At 37.9% G+C, this 18,316-nt stretch overlaps 1 protein-coding gene across 3 annotated transcripts in view; it reads right to left on the reverse strand.

The window, feature by feature from the left end:
* Window positions 1-3,311: 3,311 nt before the first annotated feature.
* Window positions 3,312-18,316, reverse strand: part of LOC127444044 (microtubule-associated serine/threonine-protein kinase 1-like) — a 106,892-nt gene continuing 91,887 nt past the window's right edge. For all 3 annotated transcript variants that reach the window (XM_051703188.1, XM_051703189.1, XM_051703187.1), the window contains 8 exons: window positions 14,627-14,787; window positions 10,799-11,058; window positions 10,134-10,367; window positions 8,301-8,530; window positions 8,062-8,184; window positions 7,675-7,808; window positions 7,341-7,528; window positions 3,312-5,831 (listed from right to left, as the gene is read on the reverse strand). In XM_051703188.1, the coding sequence (XP_051559148.1) occupies window positions 4,078-5,831; window positions 7,341-7,528; window positions 7,675-7,808; window positions 8,062-8,184; window positions 8,301-8,530; window positions 10,134-10,367; window positions 10,799-11,058; window positions 14,627-14,787 (3,084 nt within the window). In that variant the 3' untranslated portion in view covers window positions 3,312-4,077. The remainder of the gene's footprint in view (window positions 5,832-7,340; window positions 7,529-7,674; window positions 7,809-8,061; window positions 8,185-8,300; window positions 8,531-10,133; window positions 10,368-10,798; window positions 11,059-14,626; window positions 14,788-18,316) is intronic.

The raw sequence follows: 18,316 nt of genomic DNA on the forward strand, positions 1-18,316 counted from the left end.
CAGAGCACTAGTAACATCATCATTTTTTTTTTTCATGGAAACAATGTCTACTTCACTCAGTATGATAACAGCAGCATCTAACCTGTTTTTGCAAAAGCTCAGTCCAGTACTGTGAACTAATAATCAATAACTCATAGTGTGATAAGGGAGGTCAAAGGGTCAAATCAATTAACATCTTATTTTCCAAAAGCAAAAGGAAAGAAACATGTAGTTTTATACAATCTCTTTATTAATAACTTCACCATGCACCTCAGGTTATGGTTTGATTGATATTTGCTGCAAGTAAAAGTGGTGTACAGAACAAAATAAATAGAATAAATAGATTCATATTGACACAGTCTGTCCAAAATGCCACATGAGTGAAATACTGTAGATATTACGATTCAAGACTCCTCTGAAGGACATTCACATTAGAACAGAAATCTGTATGTCTTTACCTCTATGTACATTACTGTACTGAATTTTGGACAGTTATGTAATACAACACAGAACGTATACAGTATATACTATATAAAAACAAATCTGACACAAAATAAAGTGCATTCTCAAAAAATAATAAATATCTTAAATATGACCTCAAAAACGGAATTATAACACAAACACATACAAGTGGAGAACATACTTTTTATGTGTGGATTCTTGTTTTCCATTGAACACAGTTCACTCTGATAATGTTTTCTGCCGTTTTAAATCAAATTATTCACAACAGAATAAGACACAGGTTTTATAGTAGCTTAACTGAATATTTTAAAACATTAGTTGCGCTTGTTTTCAATAAACTATACTGTTAGACATAGTATAGAGTGGAAACATTCAGGCCAGTGAAGTGTTAGCTTTCTGAAACCACAAATGAGAATTTGTGAACGTAAAGGAGCCAAATATGTAGAGAACGAAAGCATAAAACCAGATTAGCATTGAATAAACATAGTCAAAATGACTTGAGTTTGTCTGTCTGGGTCAAACATTCAATCATAACATTAAACATGTTAACACAATCACCCGAAGAGTAATCTTTACATTTTTGTGCATATGTAATTGTCACTACTCCATTTCACTGATATGTATATACCTATTTGTTTCTGTATAATACAATATACTGTAAACCTATTGTGATTTTAATAGATATAAAGAAATATACACAAACACTGAAACAAGATACAAAATGGCAAAACATATCTGAGAGAACTGTTTGAGAGATACAGTGTGGAAATACATTTACGGAAGAATTAATAGATCCCAAAGGCATTATCATGATACTGTAAATCCATATCTATGTATGGTATTATGAATTACAAATTAATAAAGCACTCTTGGTAACATAAGATGTAAAATAACGACAGTGTCAATGTTAGCCATCAGATGGCAGTATAATCCAATCTATTCCTGCCATGCCTTAAATATCTTGAAGTTACATTTGTATTCTTAACCAATATGTTTATATATACAGCTCTGGAAAAAATTAAGAGACCACTGCAAAATGATCAGTTTCTCTGGATTTACTATTTGTAGGTTTGTGTTTGAGTAAAATGAACATTTTTGTTTTATTCTATGAACTACTGACAACATTTCTCCCAAATTCCAAATAAAAATATTGTCATTTAGAGCATTTATTTGCAGAAAATGTCATTGGTCAAAATAACCAAAAAGATGCAGTGTTTACAGACCTCGAGTAATGCAAAGAAAACAAGTTCATATAAATTGTTAAACAACACAATACTAATGTTTTAACTTAGGAAGAGTTCAGACATCAATATTTGGTGGAATAACCCTGATTTTCAATCACAGCTTTCATGCGTCTTGGCATGCTCTCCACCAGTCTTTCACATTGCTGTTGGGTGACTTTATGCCACTCCTGGCGCAAACGTTCAAGCAGCTTGGCTTTGTTTGATGGCCTGTGGCCATCCATCTTCCTCTTGATCACATTGTAGAGGTTTTCAATGGGGTTCAGGTCTGGAGATTGGGCTGACCATGACAGGGTCTTGATCAGGTGGTCCTCCATCCTCCCCTTGATTGACCTGGCTGTGTGGCATGGAGCATTGTCCTGCTGTTAAAAAACAGTCCTCAGAGTTGGGGAACATTGTCAGAGCAGAAGGAAGCAAGTTTTCTTCCAGGATAACCTTGTACGTGGCTTGATTCATGCGTCCTTCACAAAGACGAATCTGCCCGAATCCAGCCTTGCTGAAGCACCCCCAGATCATCACCGATCCTCCACCAAATTTCACAGTGGGTGCGAGACACTGTAGCTTGAAGGCCTCTCCAGGTCTCTGTCTAACCATAAGACGACCAGGTGGAGGATTGGTGATGATCTGGGGGTGCTTATCCAACTTGATATCTTTGCATTATTCTAGGTCTGTAAACACTGCATCTTTTTTGTTATTTTGACCAGTTGACATTTTCTGCAAATAAATGCTGTAAATGACAATATTTTTCTTTGGAATTTGGGAGAAATGTTCTCAGTAATTTATAGAATAAAACAAAAATGTTAATTTTACTCAAACACAAACCTATAAAAGTAAATCCACAGAAACTGATAATTTTGCAGTGGTCTCTTCATTTTTTCCAGAGCTGTGTGTATATATATATATATATATATATACAATTACATAAACTGTTAAACCAAGAATAATAATGTCCTTATGTTTTGAGTTAAATAAATAATTTTGATTAAGTGTAAATTACTATTCTGTAATTTTGTTCTTGAAGCTGATTTGTTTCTGATCTTGTATAGTAGTGATAGACCGATATATTGGCCAGGCCGATTAATTTGCCTGTACTTGGCCATTCTGAGATTATCGTATGGTAGGCCTAAAAAGTCGCATTTTGCTTGAACAGTTCCAAAATTCACCAAAAGCTCTGTCAATGGATAATGAACATCTTTTTTCTCATATGTTTTGACAGTCATGAGTAAATATGTGAAAAATGATTGTTTAAGCAATTGCATTTCTCATTTAGGCGATATATCAGCATTACATCGTCCATCAGTTGCCATGCTCTAGTCATTTGTATTTTTATTGTCAGATTTTTTAAAATTAGATGCTTATTGGTAGTTATTAGCATGTTGCATGTAAATGCGCTCAATGTTATCATCCACAAACACGTATCCTAAATTTAAACAAAGGTAAAGCTTTCATATGCTTGTATATTAACTGGTCGTCTTGCCTTCACAACATTTTGCTAGTTCTAGTGGTGATGTTTCAGTGATTTTGGAATGGATCTTGAAAAATAACAAAAGCTGAAATACTGTACAAACACTTATGCTTTTCATAAAGGGCGCATATGACTCAGTGTTATGAAAACAGACAGTGTGGAAATTGCTTTAAAAACAAATGTTTACTGATATTTTCTTTGCTTGTTAGTGAACAATAATCAGATAACACAGAGTAACGCCAACAGACTGCAGGCTATACTGAGCCCAAATTGCCATATCAGCATTGACATTTACTGATGCTTGAATAAATAGTGTATATATTTTCACTCCACAGATCCCTAAAACCAACATAAATGTGCTGTTTAAACAATCTCTGCGATGTTTATAACACAATACTCATGTAGGATGTAATCTAAAATCGTTCCGATATGTATCACTTAAATCCTTGTGATTTTTCTTTAATGATCTCATCCGTTAATAGTCATAGTTCTATAGACATACCCAGAGCCTTGCAAAGGTATTTAATGTATTTGAATATTTCTGTTTGATTGTTTAAGGAAATAGTGTGTTTTGTCACCTTAGAAAATGGAGGGACATTGTTTTGGTGTTCACAGTATTCAGCATCCTTTGATCTGTTAAAGCACTTTGACCCTGCCTTTATACCTTGATACCACACCAGGCACCACAAAACATGCACACATTCACTCTCTTATACAGTATACAAACACCCAACACACATTCATATACAATACATCTGTCATCATTTTCAGCTCTGAATGTACAGTAAATAACAGCCTTGTAGTCATTTTCTTTTGTTCAACGTACTTGTCTTCACTGGCTGGAATGTTCCTAAATGTTTAAGTGCTTGAAAATACAGAATTTTGCTAAACCACTCAATAAAGGCATTTATTTCCAAGACTACTATGAGATCAAGAGCCATTCTTAGGAGTGCTGGCAGTCTTCACATGCAGAGAGGTGCAAGCAGGGCTTTGATCGAACCCTTTGGAGCTCAGCCGACTCCCAGAAGCGGCCTCAGTTTTTCCTGGTGCACACGCTTGGGTCATCTCCAATGTAATGGTGGCATCTTTGGCCATAGACCCCTCCTGAGTTCCAACCTTAAACGGGCCTATGGATTTCCCAGGGCTCGTCAACTGTGTGGGCCATCCAGATCTTTCACCAGGAAACTGAGGTTGAGATTTGGCAATATCTGGAGACAATCCGGTTGGAGAAGGTGTAGGAGATGGAGAATGCTCCTCAACAACCTCCAAGAGACATTTGTCCTCCCAATCAAATGTTCCACGGTAGCAGCTGACTGGAGCGAGACCCTTTTCCTGCCTCAGTTTGCCCAAAGCAGAGCACTGCACCTGGGGTGGATGAGATGGTACAACCCCTTTGGCTGGAGATAAGGCAGTTCTCACCCTTACATCTGAAGTTCTGGAATGAGGATCTAATGTACCCTTTTTAAGACTCTCACTATCAAATGGTCCTTTACTTGCTTTGGTTACCTCGTTGCCTGTTGTCTTTCCAGAAGCAGAACATGGTGCAGTTTGCTTGATTGAGGTTGATGTCTTCCCAACTTCTTGTTTCACTTCATTCTTGCCAGCATCCATTCCCAATTCTTTTTCCAATGAGTCTTTGATTATGGCACTTGACGTACTCACAGAGGTTGAAGGTGTATTGGTTCCTACTTGTTGGCTTTGGGTCGTCTTACTTGGAATCTTTGAAAGACTTCCTTGTTCATCATTGCCTGTTTGCTTGATGATCCTTGGATCAGTAGTTTTGGCAGAAGACACTGTGGTCAGGGGTGATGGAATAGTGGAAACTACACTAGGTTTGGATTCTGATGCTACTGGAGAAGATTTGATGAAAGAAGGCTGTCCAGTCTGGGGTTTGACCAGGCAACCTTCTTGTAGAGTGTAAGAAACTTCTGCACTTGGAGATTTCCCTACTTCATCAATTCCAGGTGGACTAATTCCACCAGAGGGAAACTTCTCTTTGACCAACCCAAGTTTAGGATCACTAGCTTGGCTTGGTTCACCAGTCCTCTCCTTGTCTCGTTCCTTTTCTCTCCCAGCAAGCAAAACATCTCGACTCAAAGGCGACTCCTGTCTGCCCAACTTCCTCACTGGCTTAAACATGCCCGTTTCAGGTGGTGATGGAGAAGTTGCCGGGGCAGATACCAGATTCTCACCTTCGATTTCCATCAGACTCTGCAGGCCCAGCTCGCAGTGGAACCCATCCTTACGGTAATCCGAATGTCCAACCTCCAAGCTATGCTTCCTCATCACCCCAATACCTTTCTTCTCAGATGACGCTGAAAGAGGTGACACAAGTTTCTCTGCTGACTGCACTCTTTTGAGAAGTGGTGACCTGGGTGGCTCAGCACTCTTGGGTCTGGGCCGAATGATCGGTGGGGATGAGTGAAGTTTGGCTGGGAAGGTTTGGGTGGTATTGGAACTCCCGATTGTGTGCCCGGGCAAAGGAGGTGGAGAAGACTGAGTGGGTGATGGTGTATGAGCCAGCGGAGAAAGAGGGATGTTGCCGGCAGACTTGCAGCGGGCTGACCGATATTGGCGGTGTAGTTTAGGGGAAAGTCCATGCAGGGAGCTGGGCCGCATGTGCTGGGTTGTTGCAGGGGAGTTTGGGGTACTTGAGGCTGGAGAGCTGCTCGGAGAGGAGGCACCTTGGATAAAAACACCAAAAGCCAATTATACTGATTCTAAAATTACATTTGAAATGTATTTGTATATTTAACTTTTTTTTTCTTGTGAATGAGCTCTACTTCTTATTCACCCATTACGTTTCCTAAACACAGCAACCAATGAGCATGAGAGCGCTAAGACAGAGGTATTATAACAGCATCTCTGATTTAAACCTCAATACATTTCTATCAATCAGTTCTTTCAAACTATTCATTTACATCATCATTCAATAATGCTCATGGCAATTTACATGTTATTGTAGATGTCAAAGTAGATGTTATTTATTATTGTATATTTTCAAATCGGTGCATAAATAAAAATTAAACTTCATTAAATATCATTCTTTCTTGTGCATAGTGAAAAACATGCCTTGATCGTTTGTAACTATATTTTAGAGTATTTTGTTTCTTGTTTTCAATAAACAACCTAACTCTAACCCTAACCCATTTCAGAGATAAATATCAAGATATATATATTGGTGTTTCTACAACTCTGGGCAATTTCATGTCCCATGAGTTGATTTGTTTTTAAGCGAACAGATTATACAACTTTTTTTTATTTTTGTTATATGAAGGACACATAAAAACTGACTTGGAAAACCATTTATTTGATCAACATGCCTTTTATGTATAAATGTTACTGTTTTAGCCTTGTCTTAGACCCAGACTTTCAATATTAAACTATTCAAATCCATTATAAAAATACAAATGATTAAACATGTAAAATTATGATAATCTAAACAAAGAGTAAATTAAACATAAACCATTTCAATATTTACTGTGTGAAAATTATTTCTATAAATCTTTCAAAAATTATGACTATCCCACAGTTGTGGCGTCATTTCAACCACACCAAACAAATTTGCCCCTAATAAAGTTTTTTCTTAATAAAGAAAATTTTATTTAATTGTATTTAGGATCATGTAAGCGATGAAATGAGCCTTGGCAAAAAAGTAGGCCATTTTATTCCAAAAACTTTAAAAATGTAACTTTCTGCTGAGTGACTCCAGCCAGGTTTCCTAAGCAACCAAATTGGCCCGGTTGCTAGAGAGGGTAGAGTCACATGGGGTAACATCCTCGTGGTCGCGATTAGTGGTTCTCGCTCTCAGTGGGGCTCGTGGTAAGTTGTGCGTGGATCACGGAGAGTAGCACGAGCCTCCGCGTGCTGGGAGTCTCCACGGTGTCATGCACAACGAGCCACGTGATAAGATGCGCGGACTGACGGTCTCAGAAGCGGAGGCAACTGAGACTTGTCCTCCGCCACCCGGATTGAGGTGAGTAACCACGCCACCACGAGGACCTACTAAGTAGTGGGAATTGGGCATTCCAAATTGGGAGAAAAAGGGTATAAAAAAATAAATAAATGTATCTTCCTTCACCGTCATTTCCACCACAGAATTCTACTAAATACAATACAGAATTTAAGATAGTGGAAATGACACTGTGGTGGCCCTTTTAAGCATCTTTTTTGCTCTGTTTTTATCTACTCACCAAGGTGGGACGAGTCGGGGCTTGAGCGATAGCTCTGTGTGGGGGAGTGAGCAGACAGACTGTGTGTAGGAGAGCCAGGGAGACTTTCACTGGATGACAGGGATCTGTTTAGAGATGACAGACTACGACTCGTATGCAGCAGGTTGGACTGCTTAGTTAATTTGCGGAACAAAGAGCCACGTCTCTTACTGCAAATGACAATTGAGAGAAAGAGGTTAGAAAAGAGAAAACAAAAGGAAAACTAGCTTGATAAAAATAAAAATAGACAGAACAAGATTTGCTTGATGATGATGTTCTTCAAATGAGATTATTAGAGTTGTCAAGCACGTTGTACCTCTCCTGTCCCTCTTTGACTGTCCTCTTACTGAGTCTGGCCATCTTGGACTTGTAGCTGGACTTGCGTGCTGGTCCCACTTTAATGGATGTGTTCTCAAAGGGCGTGGTGGTCACGGTCACCTTGTTTCCACTCTGAACAGAGAAAAAAGAAAGAATTATGGAGGCCTTTTTGGATCTTTATCAGTGATGTTTTATAGGGCAAGCTTGACTACTAGTATTGCTTATACTAAGGGTTAAGTATTTGAAAAAAAACCCTAAGCCCAAGTATTAAACTTCTGTTCACACCTTGTACCATGATTGACATGACATGATTGGTATTTTAAATAATGTGGCTTATGCTATTACTTTTTGAGCTGTAACTTATGATTCTGATCTTACATCTTACCTTAAGAATGAGCTCTACAACCTCGGTATGGACCAATCCATGCACAGATTCTCCATTGACGTGAGTGATGAGGTCACCAGCACACAGTCCCGCCTCCTGGGCGGGGCCTCCATCCTCCACATGCTTGGATAAAGACAGTTATAGCAATTAAAAATTATATCACCTTTTTTTTTTTAACGAGTACAATACAATTATTGCTTCATTGAAATTTTCTATTCTATCATATTTGTCTTTCTCACCCAGACGATGTGATGTACACTATAGACGTCAGTATCTCCCATGTACACTCGAATGGCCCGCAGGGTGAAGCCGTACTTCTTGCCAGAGCGGTGGATGGTGATTGGTGACCGGGGAATCGTGACTGTGGGACAGTAGTCACGATTCGGGGAGGAGTCTCGCGATGAGGGGTTGGATGAGAGAGAGCTAGGGGACATGGGACTGGCCAGCGGAGAGCTACTGAGCTGCTCAACTAGATATTGATAATTTAAAAAGCAATATATGTATAGTATAGCCTTATGTGTAATCAATGGGCAAATCTCACGAAAACATGTCCATGTCACATTTCACCTCAAAACAAAAAGAATATATATATATATATATATATATATATATATATATATATATATATACATATATTTGCGATGTGTTTGCCCGGAGTCATTACACTGACGCACACACCACAAACACACACAACAGTAATTCAGAGTCAGTGATAAAATGATGAGAAAAGGAGCTCTTAATGCTATTTGTTGTACAAAACAAGCCCAGATGAAACTTGTAAGGTGCATTTTAATTACCACAGAATCACCTCAAGTCTTAACTATCATTAAAATGCAGAATGAGACATTTTTGTCTTCAAGCACTTTTCATGTGGAGTCCAAACATTGACGCCCTGATGTGAAGCGTGAACATGGCATCACGATTGCTGTAACAAAGCGGATAGACCCACTCTGCCGGCTGATTAATATTATGGAGGATGAGAGCTACAGAGATTTAATACCCATTGCAATGAAAATGCATCCTATGTGGGGACTATTCTTTCAATTAGTCAAACTCCCACTTTGCGAAATGTTTAATGTAACTTCAGTTGGTGCTATTTTAGTACATTTCTATCTTAATACTGTGGAAGGCTTTGTTTGGAAAATGTTAATAAAGCATTATATTGTTACATATTGTTTTGTTTTCTTTCCTAAGAAGGAAATAAATGCATTCTGAAAGGAAAAGAAGTATATTTAGTGTCAAATTTCAGCACTTTCAAAATCTGCGATTAATTGCGATTAAAAAAATTATTCGACTGACAGCAATAATTGTGACATTATTTTCATGACAATTAAGCACATTTTCTCTCCAAATTACATTACTGTATCCAGATGGTTTATATTTTTTATTTTTTTATTTTTATTCACATTATTTTTAATTAGTGATTCTCATTAGATTCTCATTACAGTAATTGTTTCTTATATTACAGCAAATAAAATAATGTAATAAAATGATTTTTCTATTTCAATCAGCATAAATTTAAGGCATTACAATAAATACAAGCATTGCATTAATACTTTATAATTTCAGTCATATGTAATTATTTCTGAATAATGTTAATTGTCATAAAAATTATGTAACAATGCAAAAAGTATTTTCCGATCTTATTTTTTTACAAGCTAAATATGCAGTAAGAAGTAATTTGTTTGTTGATTCCCCAGAAAAGTGTGGATCTGTGGCTACATCAAAACATTGTATCGGTTTGTTTGAGCATCCCAACCAGCCCAACAAATGGGGTGAGTTTGGGGAGGGGCTATCTGTTTTTTGACAAATGGCAGACTGTCTGTAAAAAAATACTACCTTTTTCTTTACAATTTTGGTGACGATATTGGCCCTAAAAATTATACATTTTACACCTTTCATGTTTTTTTTGTTTTTAATGGGGGTGAATTATAACCCAGATATGTTCATGAGAGGTTTCGTGAGATTCGCCTTCATACAAAATGTTTAAAAACATTATTTTTCCAATAATCCCATAATAGTGTTCAAGAAGAATGTATATCTCCCCCTGGTGTTTGGAGGCTGAACTTTACCTCCAGGTATGATGACAGACAGCGCCGTGGTAGATGCAGATTTGATGACCTTGTTGCCGGGCCGCGAGGTGCGTTTCTCCCCATCGCTGGACAGTTGCTGATGACGAGCTCGCCGCAACACCAGATCCTTAGTCGCTCGCTGACTGATGGGGTCACCTACGGCAACCGTATCCCTGGAGACTGCAGCAGGTATGGCCTGTGCTGCTGTTATCTCACCTGGTCTGGATGGCTTATCTGCCAAATTTACATTTAAAGATTTAAACTTCTCATAACAAACTCAGAGTAAGGTGTAAAATCTAGTCTGATCAGGCTCAATCAGTCCATTTAACTGACATAGTCTGATGCATACTGAACACAAAAATGGGAAGCACTTTCTCCATCTGGCAAGCTCTAATTTTATTGGCTAGCTTTATGTAACTGCTGTGAGTAATGAGTAATGTTTTTTTATCGGTCTAACTGGAAACCAAGTTGTGTTACAAAGTACCGGGTTGATAAAATGAGCGCTTTTGAGGAATAACTAATCAGTTAGTGGCATTACTGTAAATCTTTGAAAGATACTCAGAGCATTGTTTGAGGCTTTTAGTAGCAAGAAAAATAGATATCCACAAGCACAATCTGTACATTTTGTGAAATAATCAGTACATTTTGCTTTAGCATCCACTCACCTGCCCCTTTACAGGCACTTATCACTTCCTTCACAGCGTTTCTCTGTTCGTTAGCACTGGGAGATGATGGAGCAGCGACTCCCTCTACAGATGATCCGGGGGCTTTAACGCCAATCTGTCGCGCGATGAGCTCTCCATCATCCACTTGAGGAGGGGCAAACCGGTGCGTGTCCATCAGGGCTGAGAACCGACGTCGGGCGCCCATTGGAGGACTGCAGTCTCCCTCTATATACAGAGACTCAGAGCACGACAGACGCTTCCTATGGAGATAAAAAACAGACAGAGAGAAAGAGAATGTTTGAATGTGCCACTCTATAATTTTAGGGTAATTAAGGTGATACTTAAAGGGATAGTTCACCCAAAAATGAAAACTGTCTCATCATTTACTCACCCTCATGCCATCCCAGATGTGTATGACTTTCTTTCTTCTACTAAACAAAAATGAAGATTTTTAAAAGAATATTTCAGCTCTGTAGGTCCATTCAATGCAAGTGAATGTTGGTCAGAACTTTTGAAGGTTCATAAAGCATATAAATGCAGCACAAAAGTAATCCATACAACTCCAGAGGTTGAATCTATGAGTTCAGAAGTGATATGATAGGTGTGGGTGAGAAACAGATCAATATCCAAGTCCCTGGCATATTGCCATCTACTGGGCAGGAAGGAGAATTTATAGTAAAAAAGGACTTAGATATTGATTTATTTCTCACCCACACCTATCCTATCGCTTGGACCAACAGAGCTGAGATATTCTTTTAAAAATCTTCGTTTGTGTTCTGCAGAAGAAAGAAAGTCATGCACATTTAGGATTGCATCAGGGTAAGTGAATAATGAGAGAATTTTAATTTTTGGGTGAACTATTCTTTAAGGTGACATTTTCATTTGAACATTAAAAAAATAAAACTCATTAATCCTATATTAAACCCCAGATGCTATTTTAATTATATATCTTCTTTTTTAATTATATTAAAATCACTAAATAATTCTAGAAAATAAAAAATAATAATTTACTATTGGCAGACCTCCTCTTTTGATTTATAACTCCTCATTCAACGTAATTGGAGCCACTAACACCACTGGGAAATTTCATTATTTAAGTTGATTTTCAAGATGGAGGAAGGTATAAAAAACTAAAATGCTACCATTAAGCTTAATATCACTGTTAAAGGTGCACTCAGTAAGTTTTTCCTCATTAAAAAAGTTTAACTCCTAAAGACATGAATTGTAATTTTGGAATATATGTAGGAAATCATGAGCACTCACATTAAAATGAAGACTCCAGTCATATCAGTAAACTTATAAAAGCTGTTTTATTCTACATGGAGAGGGTCCGCACATGGGGGCTGCCATGATAGAATCACATGACCAGCCGAATACTACTCGCTTAATCTCAGTAACCATCCTGTTATTGGACACGTTCACTCATTGATTAAAGTAATTATGGCTGACTGTGAATACTACATTTCTACAATGGCATCTGAAACTGAAAACTATTGATTTTAAATGATGCTGCATCCAAGCCACTAGGTGTCAGTGTCAGTCCAAGATGACACAAAGACAAAAGTTAATGAGTGCACCTTTAAGTATAAATGTTTGCACAGAAATTTTGATTAACAATCAATTAATTGTTTGATTAACAATTCACTTTCATTGTAAGTGCCTCACTATAACCTTGATTTTTGCTTTTTTTTAAAAGAAAAGGTGGGGCGAGTCAAAATGATTTTTTTGTGGTAATCAGCATTATGACAGATGCTGTCAATTGAACTTAACTTGTATTGAAATATTCCTTTAAGTGTTTTTTTTGTATCAGGATCCTGTCACTTTGGTCAGTCATGTTTATTGTGTGATGACAGGATCCTGACGCCCATGTTCTGTGTTTGTGTTTATGTTTGGAGCGTAGTGTCTGGATCCTGACTCTTCAGTCTAGTTCGGTTTTAGGTCTGGGTCAGGATCCAGACACTCATGCTCCATATCTCGTCTTTTGAGAGTGCATGGCTACGGGTTCAGTTCTCTTGAAGTAATAGTAATCAAATAATTAATCAACAGAAAATAACCTATTATGAAAACATTGTTTTATAATGTGTTGTATTGAATCATGAATGGATGAATGGTGTCATACCAGCTGGGAAATATTACCCTTGCAGGCTCACTATTGGCTGATTCAGTGTTTGAGGGCAGTCATTTTGGGTCAACATCATTGAAGTCCTGATTTACAACACATAAGTGTCATCTCAGTCAGCACTCAAGAATCAGTCTTAGAAGTTGCTGAAAGTTGCTTTTAGCATCTTTACAAAAAAGCTCCTACTCCTACACTTAAGTCGAAGCATAAGGCTATTCTTAAGAGCATTTCTGAGAAGTTTTATACATACAGACTCTGATGAGTTTTTTCTCTCCCTTGTGAGAGCTTTTGTTTGTACTTTGTTTTATTTTAATAAAGCCCTTCTTGAAAATTGCTTCTGCACTCGGGTCCTCATTCAGATTCTGTGACATTTTGGAGTTTTTGAAAAATTAGTGACAGTAAAATTAATGATTGCTTTTATGTACATTTTTAAATACAATTTATTATTTTGCTTACTTTTTACCAGTGTTGGGTGTATCTGATTACAAAATAATTAGTTACTGTAATCTAATTACTTTTTAGTCAAATAAGTAGTCTAATGCATTAAACTTTAAATCCTTTAATTAAAATAATTACTTTTAAGTACATTACTTGTGCTAAAGTAATATGTGTAATACTTTTAAAATATAAATTCATATGTACGTCTGGAAAGGTGTGCAACAATGAATGAGGAAAAATAGACGTTTTGAATTTTAGTGGAAAACCAAAAACTTTTCTAGGAAAAGTGATTTAGAAAGTTACTTAAAAGTAAAATAATTAGTAATGTGATTACTGTTTAGATGAAGTAATTAGTAAAGTAATCTGATTACACTTTTTTAAGAAAAGTAATTAATAATTTGTAGTGGATTACTTGTTTTGAGTAACTTACCCAACACTGCTTTTTACCTTTTCAGCAGTATCAAAGATACTATGTTTCACCACAAATCCTACTACTTTTATGACATTTTTGTTAATTATTTTATTTTATTTTATCCCTTTTTCTCCCAAATTTGGAATGCCCAATTCCCACTACTTACTATATCCTCATGGTGGCACGGTTACTCACCTCAATCCGGGTGGCGGAGGACAAGTCTCAGTTGCCTCCACTTCTGAGACTGTCAATCCGCGCATCTTATCACGTGGCTCGCTGTGCATGACACCGTGGAGACTCACAGCATGTGGAGGCTCATGCTACTCTAAGGATGCAAGCACAACTTACCACACGCCCCACTGAGAGCGAGAACCACTAATCGTGACCACGAGAAAACCCCATGTGACTCTACCCTCCCTAGAAACCGGCCAATTTGGTTGCTTATGAGACCTGGCAGGAGTCACTCAGCACACCCTGGATTTGAACTCGCGACTCCAGGTGTGGTAGTCAGCATCAATAATCAGTGAGCTACCCAGCTGACATTTTTTAATTGACAAATTTCACTAATCAGTTGCAGTATGAAGCAGACATGCATATTTTTATGCTCTAAGAGACTTTCAAAATTAATAATATTTTTACAAATATTATTATAATATATAAATATTAATCATAAGATCACCTTTATTGTTCTGAGTAAAAAAAGTGTTTTGAAACGTGGATTTCTATATGAACTCTGTACGTTGCAGTTAGATTTTCTTGCCACCTAAAATGAGTGACTACTGCAAATGCATCTTCATGTGCAGTAGTATAGTGATATATCAAACAAACAGACATGTTTTCTCCTGTCTCACACACGTACATCTCAGGTGATCCTGTTCTCCAGCTCTTATCCCTCATACTGAAGCTCCCCAAACTCTCTCTCTTGGCCATCTTGTCATCACGGCGACCTGTGTGCTCTCGACGGGTGACTACAGGGGTCTTCTGCTCCAGTTGGGACAGATGTTCCATACTGCTGTACACCTGAAAGACACACAACAGTGCCAAAGACTGCTTTGACTACACTTAACATGTATCGTATGCTCAGGGAAGGTTTGATTTTTGCAAGTAACGTGTCATAGAGCAAGCAAGGTAACCTTATGTTAAGGGCTCAGTCATGTAAACTTTTGCACAGCGAAATTCCGCAAGTGAAGAAGGTATGGCCGGATGTGAAGCGAGTGTAAAATCTGCAAAAACTACTTGCCAATCATTCTCTTTTTAAGTTCTAAAAAAAATCACCACAATAATGATTTCCTCGTCCATTGTGAATATTCACTGTAGCGATGTACAAATCAGTGCCAACACTGAGGTATTGCGCTGTGCAAAAGTAAATGTAACAGTGCCCCCATTCCACAGGATTTTACTTGTATAAAGTTAAAGGAAAACCACTGCCCCCAGTCGGGAATATTCTATGATATTTTTCTAACTCGATAGGTACAAATTTTGATGTTGGCTTGGCAAAGCCTTAATCTGAAATCTTAAAAAAAGATACGTGTTTTCCTTAGTTTCAAACTTTTTTAACTTGATACAATGACAAAAAAGCAGTATGTTTATTCTTTAATGCTTCACTTGTGTACCAAAACAATGTTATGCATTTTATTTATTTTTTTCCCCAATTTGGCATGCCCAATTCCCAATGCACTCTAAGTCCTCATGGTGGCGTAGTGACTCGCCTCAATCCGGGTGGCGGAGGACGAACCCCAGTTGCCTCCGCGTCTGAGACCAACAATCTGCGCATCTTATCACGTGGCTTGTTGGGTGCGTTACCACAGAGACCTAGCGCGTGTTGAGGCCTCACGCTATTCTCCGTGACATCCACGCACAACTCAACAAGTGCCCCACCGAGAGCGAACCACATTATAGCGATCACAAGGAGGTTACCCCATGTGACTCTACCCTAGTCACTCAGCACGCCCTGGGATTCAAACTCGCAACTCTAGGGGTGGTAGTCAGAATGTTATGCATTTTAATTATCTGTATTATTTTTTTTTATAATATACTGTATATATTTTTTATTTATAATTATTTAATCATTACAGTATATACATTATAGAATTATTGTTATTTGAGGGGCTTTCTCAGCAAATATTTATGTATGCGATTAATTGTGATTAATTTGATTAATTAATCGGCATACCATATAATGAATTTAATTAAAAATTGTAATCGTTTTGGGGGCCTGGGTAGCTCAGCAAGTAAAGATGCTGACTACCACCCCTGAGTTCGAATCCAGGGCGTGCTGAGTGATTCCAGCCAGGTCTCCTAAGCAACCAAATTGGCCCGGTTGCTAGGAAGGGTAGAGTCACATGGGGTAACATCCTCGTGGTCGCTATAATGTTGTTTGCTCTCAGTGGCACGCATGGTGAGTTGTGAGTTATGTCTCCACGGTAACACGCAAGTCACGTGATAAGATGCGTGGATTGACGGTCTCAGACGCGGAGGCAACTGAGATTCGTCCTCCGCCACCTGGATTGAGGCGAGTCACTACGCCACCACGAGGACTTAGAGCACATTGGGAATTGGGCATTTCTCCAAAAAGGGAGAAAAAAAAAAACTGTAATCGATTGACAGCCCTAATTGTAACCTAAAGCAATAATATGCCTTAATCAGTTTGCCTGTTGCTTAAAATGAACATTCTGGAGGGGAAAGCATTTATACAGTGGCAAGAAAAAGTATGTGAATCCTTTGGAATGAGCTGGTTTTCTGCATTAATTGGTCATAAAATGTGATCTCATCTTCATCAAAGTCAGAAGTATAGACAAACACAATGTACTAAAGCTAACAACACACAGTTATAATATTTCATGTCTTTATTGAACACATCCCATTAAACATTCACAGTGCTGTGGAAAAAGTAACTGAAACCTTGGGTTTAATAACAGGTCGATCCTCCTTTGGCAGCAATATGCTCAATCAAATGTTTCCGGTAGCTGCGGATTAGACCTGCACAATGTTCAGAAGGAATTTTGGACCATTCTTCTTAGGATGTCTGGTGTGAGCGGCTCTCTTGAGGTCATTCCACAGCATCTCTATTGGGTTAAGGTCTGGACTCTGACTGGGCCACTACAAAAGGTGGATTTTCTTTTTTTGAAGACATTCTGTAGTGGACTTTGATTTTTAGGGTCACTGTCCTGCTGCATCACCCAACTTCTACTGATCTTCAGCTGGTGCACAGCCAACCTGACTTTATACTGTAGGATATCATGATAAACTTAGGAATTAATTTTTCTCTTGATACTCCCTCCATCATACCATTGAGATGATGTTTTCATGGTTTCATGTTGGTATGCGGTGCCCTTTTTACACCATATATAGTGCTGCATGTTCTCCCCAAATAATTCAACTTTAGTTTCATCAGTCCACAAAACATTTTCCCAGTAGTGTTGTGGAGTCTCAAGGTGGTCTTTGGCAAAATCTTAGGGGCGCAGCAATGCTTTTGTTGGAAAGCGGCTTCCTTAGTAATGTCCTGCCATGGACACCATGCCTGTTTAATGTTTTCTGTATAGTAGACTCGTTAACAGAGATGTTAACCAGTTCCAATGAGTCCAACAAGTCTTTAGCTGTCACTCTAGGGTTCCTTTTTTTACCTCATTGTTCATTCTGCGGTGTGCCCTTTGAGTCATCTTGGCTGGATGGCCACTTCTAGGGAGAGCAGCCACAGTACTAAATCATCTCCATTTATGGACAATTTGTCTGACTGTGGACAGATGAATATCTAAGCCCTTTGAGATAACTTTGTAATGTTTCCCAGCTTTATGCAAAGCAACATTCTAGCTTTTGTTCATGTCATTAGCCTAGGGGTTCACATACTTTTTCCAACCAACACTATGAATGTTTGAATGATGTATTCAGTATGTACAAGAACAATACAATAATTGGTGTGTTATTAGACAAACAGATTGTTTGTTCATTATTGTATCTTAGATGAAGATCAAATCAGATTTTTAGACAAATATATACATAAATGCAGGTCATTCCAAAGGGTTCACATAATTTTTTGTATCATACTGCTGTATGTAGGCAGAGACAAATCATATGGGAAAGTGAAATCGCTCATAGTAACATTAACTTCCTTTTTGATCTTGCCGACACTCAACTACAGTATCTCACAGGAGACAAATCATGTAAGCTCCACTGTCTTCACTCCTACTTGTAGTCGAATTATTGCACCGTGGCTCATTTACATAAAGTTAAACTTTTCTCACCTCATCAAACCACTGGAAACGTCCACATATTTATTTCTATGTCTCTATTATCACCAAATGGAATTACAAAAATAATGACTGTTTTACTTGTAGTCGTCTCTGCATATTAAGCTGAGATAGATAAAGATTTTTTTAACATCGAAACCATGACACACTTCACGTTTTATGAAGTTTATCATGCAATTGCTTTGTTGTTTACATAATTGTGCTTGTCTGGTTGTTTTTATAATCTAAGGTCTTTGTTGAGTAAGAGTTTCTGAGGAGGGTTGCCATGTTTTGAGAAGAATACTCAGGATAATACTCACTTT

This window comes from Myxocyprinus asiaticus, chromosome 7 (assembly GCF_019703515.2).
Source record: "Myxocyprinus asiaticus isolate MX2 ecotype Aquarium Trade chromosome 7, UBuf_Myxa_2, whole genome shotgun sequence".
NCBI lineage: Eukaryota > Metazoa > Chordata > Actinopteri > Cypriniformes > Catostomidae > Myxocyprinus > Myxocyprinus asiaticus.